General features: G+C 31.8%; 1 protein-coding gene across 1 annotated transcript; it reads right to left on the reverse strand.

The window, feature by feature from the left end:
- Positions 1-5,688: 5,688 nt before the first annotated feature.
- LOC135128984 (alpha-tocopherol transfer protein-like) lies at positions 5,689-7,084 on the reverse strand. Its single transcript, XM_064056064.1, has 6 exons — positions 6,846-7,084; positions 6,645-6,795; positions 6,342-6,594; positions 6,173-6,283; positions 6,012-6,117; positions 5,689-5,963 (listed from the first exon to the last, which is right to left on the reverse strand). Exons 1-6 carry the CDS (start codon positions 6,964-6,966, stop codon positions 5,812-5,814), a joined length of 894 nt encoding a protein of 297 aa, XP_063912134.1. The 5' UTR covers positions 6,967-7,084; the 3' UTR covers positions 5,689-5,811.
- Positions 7,085-9,616: the final 2,532 nt, after the last annotated feature.

The raw sequence follows: 9,616 nt of genomic DNA on the forward strand, positions 1-9,616 counted from the left end.
TTATTTAACAGAGAATTTCCCTCGTGAAATACATAAAGGGATCGGACCAGCGTCGTTGGCTTATTAGCACGACAGTGTACCAACTGATCCAATCGGCCATCCAACTGATCCAATCGGATATTTTACGTTGTGTTAAAAATTGTTGATATAAAATTTGAATTTGTTTTTTGACAAAATCTGGATGCGTAGAGTAAACAATCAAGGCGGATTCATAAATCACAAGTACAGAAATATGTTACCTTATAAAATTTAAATAGCATTTACTATGCAAAATTTTGAAGGAATTTCAGCAAAATGTTCGTACACATTATCGGGTAAATTTCGGTTAACGTTTTGTATACGAGATCTTCCTAAAGAGTTAATATGTGATATGAGTACGTAACATTTTTTTTTTAATTTGCTATGTAAAACCATGGCCGACTAGTATAAAGATTATGGCCTGTCCAAGGGTACCATACGTGCTGCCATCTATTAATAATTAAAAATCGACAAAAGAATTATTAACAATTTTTGAAAGGCACAAAAGCATTCATACCGAAACAAACCACGATTAACACGTTTTGAAGTCTCATAATGTCAAATCAAATTAAAATTTTGCTAAATTATTAAGTGTAATTATTAATAGATGGCAACACGTATGGTACCTCTTGGACAGGCCATAATCTTTATACTAGTCGGCCATGGTAAAACGTGCAGTATTAACCTAACGAATTTCGATGTTGCCGTAAGAAATTACAGTGCGATTTACTTCCACTAAAAATTTTACCTAATGATATCTTGTTGATACCTGTTTCCATTAAAAACGAAATTTGCTTTCAAGGAAAATATTAATATGATCGACAAGACATATTTTTTTATTCTGAAGCTCTTAAATATCATAAGTAATAGATTATTTTGTTACTGTCAGTAATTAGTATTAGCCACTTTTGACTGCAAATTTTACACGTAATTAAGAGCCAGTTTTATAATATAAATTTTGCTAATAAATACAATTTCGAATTAATATTATCGTGTTTTATAATTTGCTTTGTTATTTTGTCTAAGATACAGATTTAGCGGAATGTTATTTATCACCTCAAACTAGAGAAAAAGTAAATTTTATATTTGCATGTGAAAATATTTTTTCTACAACCGACTGGCTAAATTTCACTTAATACGCATGAAAGGAAAATTAAACCAGATACGAATTTAGTTATATTTGAAAAAAGCTGCACCGATCTTAAACACATAAGTTTTACTTTAGAGTATCTAGAAATTTTAGAATCTCTAGAATAGCTGGAACTGCTAGGCCCCAAAGTTTGTACTATATTTAAAATCTCTAAATACTCTACAATCTCTAGAATTACTAGAATGTTCAGAATCTGTAGAATCTCTAGAATGGATGGAACCGCTAGACTCTCAAACTTGTGCCATATTTAGAGCGTCTAGATTGTCTACAATCTCCAGAATTACTAGAATCTTCGAAATCTCTGGAATTCACAGCTCTAAAGTATAGCGGTTCCCGCAATTCTAGAGATTCTAAAGATTCTAGGAATTCTACAGGTTTTAGAGATTCTTGAGAATCAGAAGATTCTGAACATTCTATTCATTCTAAACATTTCAAAAATTCCATAAGTTTTAGAATCTAGCGATTCCAGAAATTGTAAAGATTCTTAAGGTTCTGATTTTTCTAAAGGTTCTAAAGATTCTAAATTTTAGAGATTCTAGAGATTCTGGAGATGCTAAAGATTCTGCCGATTCTTAATTTTCTGAAAACTACTATTTTTTAGAATTTCTAAAACCTCTAGAATCTCTAGAATTGCTGAAATCACTAGACTCTAAAACTTTGGATTTCTCGAAATCTTTAGAACCTCTAGAATATTTAGCACCTCTAGAATCTTCAGAACCTCTAGAGAATTTCTACCTCTAGAACTCTAGAATCTTTCAAATCTTTAACATTTCCAGAATCTCTGGAATGTTTAGAATTTTGCGAATTTCTCGAACCTTAAGAATTTCCAAAATCTTTAGAATCTTCAAAAGAATCCAAATCTCTGAATTCCTCGGATTTTTTTGAATTCTTAGAATCTTCCGAATCTCGAGAATATCTAAAACCTCTAGAATTTTTAGAATCTTTAGGATTTTTGGAATTTCTTGAATTTCTGAAATTTTTAGAGTCTCTAGAATCTTTCGAATCTTCAGAATGTCTATGACTGCTGAAACCGTTAGACTCTAAAATTTTTACAATCTCTAGAATCTCTAAATTCTCAACAATATCTAGGAATACTTGAATATTTGGAATATCTGGAATTCCTAGAATGTCTAGAATCCAAAGTCCTTACAATCTTTAGAGTATCTAGAATTTTTAGAATCTCTAGAATAGCTGGAATCGCTAGACTCCAAAGTTTCTACTATATTTAAAATCTTAGAATACTCTACAATTGCTAGAATTACTAGAATCTTCGAAATCTCTGGAATCTTTCGAATGTTTAGACCAGTTTTGGGAATATTTGGAACATTCGAAATACTTTTAAAAATTTTGAAGATTTTAAATGTCTCCAGGTTTTAAACATTCTAGAGATTTTAGACGTTCTAGAGATTCCAGGGATGTTAAATATTTTAGAAATCGTAAAGATTCTAGGAATTCTACAAGTTTTAGAGATTCTTAAGAATCGGGAGATTCTAAAGATTCTATAAATTCTAAACATTTCAAAAATTCCAAAAGTTTTAGAGTCTAACGATTCAAGAAATTGTAAGGATTCTTAAGATTCTGGGTTTTCTAAAGGTTCTAAAGATTTTGGAGATGCTAAAGTTTCTTAAGATTCTAAAGTTTGTAAAAACTACTATCTCTTAGAATCTCCAAAATCTGTAGCATCTCCAAAATCTTCAGGACCTGTAGAATCTCTAAAACTTGTAGAACTTGTAGTTTGGATTTCTTGAAATCTTTACAATTTCTACAATATTTAGCACCTCCAGAATCTTCAGAACCTCTTGAGAATTTCTACCTCTAGAACCTACAGAATCTTTAAAATCTGTAACATTTCCAGAATCTCTAAAATATTTAGAATTTCGCGAATTTCTCGAACCTTAAGAATTTCCAAAATCTTTAGAATCTCCAAAAGAATCCAAATCTCTGAATTCTTCGGATTTTTTTGAATTTTTAGAATCTTCCGAATCTCGAGAATATCTAAAACCTCTAGAGTTTTTAGAATCTGTAGGATTTTTGGAATTTCTTGAATTTCTGAAATTTTTAGAACCTTTCGAATCTTTCGAATCTTCAGAATGTTTAGAACTATCAAAACCGTTAGACTCCAAAAATTTTACAATTTCTAGAATCTCTAAATTATTCACAATCTTTAAGAATATTCGAATATTTGGAATATATGTAATTTCTAGAATCTCTAGAGTACGAGTATATTATAATCAGTCTGATGTTTCGACAATTGTCTGTATAATCAACAGAGGACATAACTACAGACGACAGACGATAGATGTCGTCAACCAGACAGATGAAAATGGGAGACAAATTTATTCATACTCTAGAGGTCATCAAATGTCGACATAACATGAAAGTAGCCTTCCACTGATTCGACCCTACTACAATACTTTGTTTGTTTATGCTTGGGAATTAAAAAAATCTACAAAATGTCAAATCTCAAATAATTCTACTTTCAATGGTTTTGTTTGAATTTTTCCTGCGGTACTATAGATTTTAAGGCACTTTTCTGAACAATAAAATTTTCTAGTATTTTTTAGTATTTGTCAAAAATTACAAAAATTGATTTCAAATCTAAGTAAACAACGGATGTAATAAAAATTGACTTTAAATTTTTTAAGAAAAATAATTATTTTTCAAAGTTTGTAAATTCTTATAATCATATCACATTTTTCTGTTGTTGTTTCGTTCGTGGCTGTTTTCTTTTAACTTTCTTTGCGGTATTTTTTCGCCAGGTTTCTGTTTTAATTTTTTTTTAGAGTTTTGGTCGTTTCTAGGATTATTAACAACTCCTATTTTGTGTTTTTTTTCGTTATTACTCCATCGGACGAATGGACGCTTTTATATTTTCTCGACGTTTCATGACCCCGAGAATATGAAAAAAGTGGTCTCCTGTTTCCGTCTATCTGTCTGTCTGTCAGTCTGTCTGGTGTCTGTATCCATTTTTATTAGACACATAATCTCCGAAACTGCTGGACCGATTGTTGTCAAATTTTGAGAATACGCCCCTCATTATTTAAAAATGTAAAACCTTCTCGGGGACACCAATTTTTTTTTAATGTGAAACCTTTCCGGGTGCCCAACTGACTTTTTTTAAGAATGTGGAACCTTCTCGGAGGCCCCAATTGTCCTTTTTTAAAGAAGGCTAAATCTTCGCGCTGGCCCCAAGTTTCTTTTTTTTAAGAATATTAAACCTTCTAGAGGCTCCCGGCTGTCTTTCTTTAAGAAGGTGAAATCTTCTTTCTATTACACTGTGACTAGTACCTTCTCATAGAGGTTATCACGAAAAAGTAAAATTCCGCAAAATCAAATTTTATAATTTTTCAGAGAAGCAGTTGGACTGTACTTCAGAAGCGAAGGAAGTTTTGCCGAAATATCTTTCGACCAATTTTTTTTTTAATGTTTCGGTAATGGCTAGTTCCAATATCAAGCTTTATTTTTCTTCCAAGCTTATTGGGTGACATAATTTTTTTTCAATATTTTTTTAAAATGTAAAAATTTTCACCAGCTGTTCTTTCTTGTTTTTTCTGATTCCTTTATTCTGTCAAATTCGGCGAATACAGGGAACATATAATTATAATAATTATTCTCTGATCTTTCAAAAATACTTGCTTTTTTGCCGGTACTTTCGAAAGTCTTTAGGTAGTGCAGGAAGACAACTGTAACTAAAACAACTGAAAAATGTACACTTTTTTGTCCCACAAACAATATTGTATTCAAAACAATTTAATTGCAATAAACAAGTTTAATTGGAAGCAGAAAAATGAACAAGACTATACTTCCTGTACGAAACAGGACCAAAAACCACTTGTCGCCTTTGTCGAATTATATTTAAAAAAAGTTGCTTCATCTGCATAAACACAGATTTGTGTACCAATAACAACAAAAAGTCGGTACTTTCATGTTTATACTTAAGTGTTTTTGTACCTTCGGAACTTAGATTATTACACATGAAGTGTGCAAAAATCAACCAGGAAACGCTAAAATTTTGCTGAAGAACGATCCTGTAAATTCAAAAATTCTCAAAATCATTCATCAGTTAATTCATCAATTTGATAACACAGCATGATGTCCAAGTAATGACATGACATAAAATCTTATACTATCTATCTATAGATAAACGATCTATATTTTCCACTTCATTTTTAATGTATTTACAAACGTCACTCTGAAGAGCATCAGCAATATCATTCTGAATAGATCTTGAGATGCCTTTAAATATTTTTACATTACCTAAATATCCCTAACAACGCTGTCAAACGAAACAGTAAAGTCAACAAAACCTGTAAATATTTCGAGATACCATGACGTATTTAATTTAATTATGTTTAGTACATTTTTGTCAAAATGACCCCATTATAATACTTTAAAATAAAAACACAAAAATAGGTTGTTGTTACCCAATTTATTGCAAAATATCAGCATTTTATTACCATTCTCTAGATTGCTTTGTTGACTCTGCAGGTGTTACACAATAGATAAATAAACACGCCACATTTCTTACGATAAAAAAATGATAAATTTATTTTAAATCCAATAATAACAACTATACAACATTCAATAAATCTGATATCATTTTAACTAACAGCACCTACTCAACTAAAATAATGCAATTTTTATCAGTCAAGCTCCAGTTTCTTAAATGTGCCCTCAACTCCAAAAACGTCATTCACCAATTTCGATTTCCCCACTCGCTTAGTCTCATCGATTTTCTGTCCATCGTGCCAATTATAAAAGCCATAGTTGTCCGAAATATTCTTCACAGTTTGCTCTAAAACCCCAGAAAAAGTAAACCTGAACTGCTCATCAAAGTACTAACCGTTCAGGACTTCACTGGAGGGTTGTGAGCCACCATACTCTTTCGGTAAACACTCTAGTGGTACACTTTTGTACAGGGTGTCAGAGTTAGGAGGGTGGAATTGCAACTGAAAATATTTATGTGGTAGAAACAACAAACCATACATTAAATTCTGGTCATACCATATTGTAAATTTCGCTTTTCAAAAACGGTTTAATTAAAGCTATAACTTTATCAATCAGTGAATTGGCGTTCATGACATGTATCCCTTTGATTCTGACAGGGGCTCCTTCCTGATTACACGAGTTGCTTAGAAAATAACAGAACCAACTATTGATATTTCCTACTTACTTGAACAAGGCAGAGAGCATGTTTAATGGGGTTTAGCTGCAGTTTTGTCAAATGACCCAAAGTAAATCCCTTCATGTCAAAAAGGGCAACGATACCTTGATCAGTCCCATGCTGGTGGAAATGTAGCATACACACCATATAAATAAGATTGATAAGGTTTGGGCAGTTGAAATTGTCCGTTTTTGCATCCAGCAGTTTGGCCATAAGCACAATACAACCATCAGGAGTTTTTTGCGGTAGAATAGTAATAAACCTACAATTTGCTCTATAAAAGGTTGTCTATTTATTATTGTACCCATGTACCCTACTGATGAGGTAAATTTTAAGACGTCTGGTTTAAGCGCTATAAATATCTCAGGACAAAGGTTTCGCACGGTAAAATAATTGTCTATTGTAGTTTTAGTTGCCTCCACTTGATAATAACAACTATGAAGGAATAGAAGGATTTGAGTATCTGTAAAAATTAATTCACTCTTCTCCAATATTAACAAAGAAAAAACGTACCTTCCACATCTGGTAAGTGCGGCTGTTTCTTCATCCATTCTTTAATAATATCTACATCTTGTTGTGTTAATTTTGGGTCTTTCGAGTAGAGTTTTTCGGATTCTATACACTTGAAGGGCATGGTTGAGCACAATTTGGGACTTTGGCACGACTTCACAATAAGTACTGCACTGATTATTTTATGTCGACCTTAAATAAGTTTATGTCAAGTTCGTCGAGTTTGATCAAACGATAAGACACAGTGATAGCGATTATCTGACGCGGTTTGGTTTTTAACGACCGGTTCTAAACGTTACCTCTTGTGTAATACAACATAATAATCCAGTCGTAACTAATTTCCAGGAATTTAATTCTTTATAAATTATTCTACAATGTGCTGAATAGTAACAAAGTGCAAAGGTAGGAAAAACTGAAAATAAATTATTCAGTTTCAAAAAGCACAATCAACTGAAATGGTCCTGTGCTTGCGCAGAATCATTAGCTGTCTTTGTCGTTCGTTGTTGTGAGTAGTGGACGGTGACAAAGATAGCTTGAGCATAGAGCACCAACTCGAAGATGTTTTTCGTGAGTCTATCTTATTTGCATATTACATATCAAATACAGACATACAATTTAATAATTAATTCGACCAGAACCTGGAATAGGTTTTACCCGGGCTACGTTGCAGCAGCGATGCTGACATTTCAGTTGTTAACGTCATTCCGAAAGTATATTTATTACAAAATTTAGTAGAGGCCACACTAATAATACAACAACAAAACAAAAATATAAAAATTTCGTTTTTTTTTTTAATTAATTAAGGAAAGGAAAATAGAAGAAACCGGATTTTTCACACGTTATTCACGTAAAAGGTAAAATTAATTTGTCGGAAAAATATTTATAATGTCATTAAATAAAATCACTGTACTAAATAATGAATTGATGACCATGAACAACTTGACAATGACATAAACAAAAAAAAAAAAAAAACACTTTTGCTGTACATTGTACGTTGTGAATTGTCTTAGCCGTTGTTGAACGGACTTTTTTTCGTATTGGTGTTTTTCTATGATATAGTCCAAATCAAAATAATCTCACAAATATAATTCTAATGGTCCTAAATCCGGTGATCTAGCTGGACACTATATTAGAAGGATCAATGGTCACTGTTTAAAGCGTCAGGATAGACACCTAGATCATGTATAAGGGGAATCTACGTCTCTATATTCGGCGAGTTTTGAAATAAAGTCATAATAAATAAATAAATAAATAAATAAAATGGGTTTGTGGCAAATCGGCATTTCGACCTTAATAATACTGCAGTAAAACCAAGTAATCACCACTAACTATTCAACAATTATCTATTAATTGTAGTTCATTATTTATAATGCATCACCTTTAACCATTTCTGGCGATGTGCACTTCATTATTTTTTAATTATTTGGCAAATTAATCGTATTAATGAGACATTAATTTATTCGAACTAATTATTTGATATAAATCATTTATTACCAATTAGAACAGTATAGATGTGTTAAAAGCTCATTGTTTATTACTTTCGGTTGTTCTTTTTTCTACATTTATGTAGTTATTACTTTTCGAGCGTAAGTCAGTAACACTAACCAAAATTTGATTGGTCATCGATCCAAATTGATATATGTGTTCTTGCAAAAATGTTGAGAATATCAGCACAAACTTTTATAATGGAAAAACTCATTTGAAACATATACGCAGTTCCTATAAAAAAAAATAAAATTGGAGAATCAAATTTTATAAGTTTTCGCAAAAGTTAGAAATGTTTTATTGTACTTCAGGGGTGGGTAATAAAATCCCTTCAGTTAACTTATTAACTGAAAAAATATTTCTTAATATTAGATATATCTTATTTATTTTATTTATGAAATGAGAATTTTAATTAAACACAGAATGTTAAAATTTGAACGCCAGAAAATGTGGAAACAAAAATGAAATAAATCAAGGACAAAAAAATTCTGTAATGTTTAATTCCAAAACGAATCTATCTTGACACAGTACAGCAGGTCGGCAGTGGCGGCGTAAAGAGGGGGCGATGGGTATCAAGCACGAAGGGGTGACAACGACAACTCACTCACACAAACCAGGGAACGGCAGACAGACAGGCAGACAGACGTAAACGTGAGACACATTTCTTCGTACTCTAGGGGTCATGAAAGGTCAAGAAAATGTAAAAGTAGAGAGTCGGCTGACAAACTTCATTACAATACTTCCTAATATTTTGCCTTTTTTTCTTAATATACATAACCACCTTTTCATAACAAGAAACTTAAAACATGGTTAAAATGGTTTATGCAAGGAAATATACATAGGTTTAGCAATTATGGGACGGAGCGTAATTGGAAAATCGATATTTCTTTATATAAATTTTTCATTTTAAACATGTTTTAAGTTTCATGTTGTGAAAAGAAATCTACACATATTAAAACAAAAAGGCAAAATATAAACTCCGTCCACCCACCCCATCTCAATTCTGATGATTTTTTAAATTCCGCTCCTTTGGGTCTCGACGATCATAAAAAAATCATTACAATTGAGAGAAGGCTGGTGGGCGGGACATATATTTTGCCTTTTTTCTTAATATACGTAGTTGTCTTTTCAGAACAAGAAACTCAAAACATGTTTAAAATGGTAAATTCTTGTAGACAAATATCGATCTTACAATTAAGCCCCGCCCCTCGATCTGACAACGAATGAAAAATTTATCACAATTGAGAATTGATATCGGGGTGGGTATGGGTGGGGCATAATTTTCGTCT

The sequence above is a fragment of the Zophobas morio genome, unplaced genomic scaffold, assembly GCF_036711695.1.
Source record: "Zophobas morio isolate AGI-343-1 ecotype UQ-CSIRO unplaced genomic scaffold, CSIRO_AGI_Zmor_V1 ptg000014l, whole genome shotgun sequence".
In the NCBI taxonomy this organism is placed as follows: Eukaryota; Metazoa; Arthropoda; class Insecta; order Coleoptera; family Tenebrionidae; genus Zophobas; species Zophobas morio.

Bases quoted from the DNA above. Each gene is read 5' to 3' on its own strand.
- LOC135128984 (XM_064056064.1), bottom strand. From the start codon at position 6,966: ATGCCCTTCAAGTGTATAGAATCCGAAAAACTCTACTCGAAAGACCCA. The intron at 6,595-6,644 runs GTACATGGGTAC...AGCAAATTGTAG, and splicing joins AAATTTACCTCATCAGTAGG to GTTTATTACTATTCTACCGC. The intron at 5,964-6,011 runs GTTAGTACTTTG...CTGGGGTTTTAG, and splicing joins CTCCAGTGAAGTCCTGAACG to AGCAAACTGTGAAGAATATT.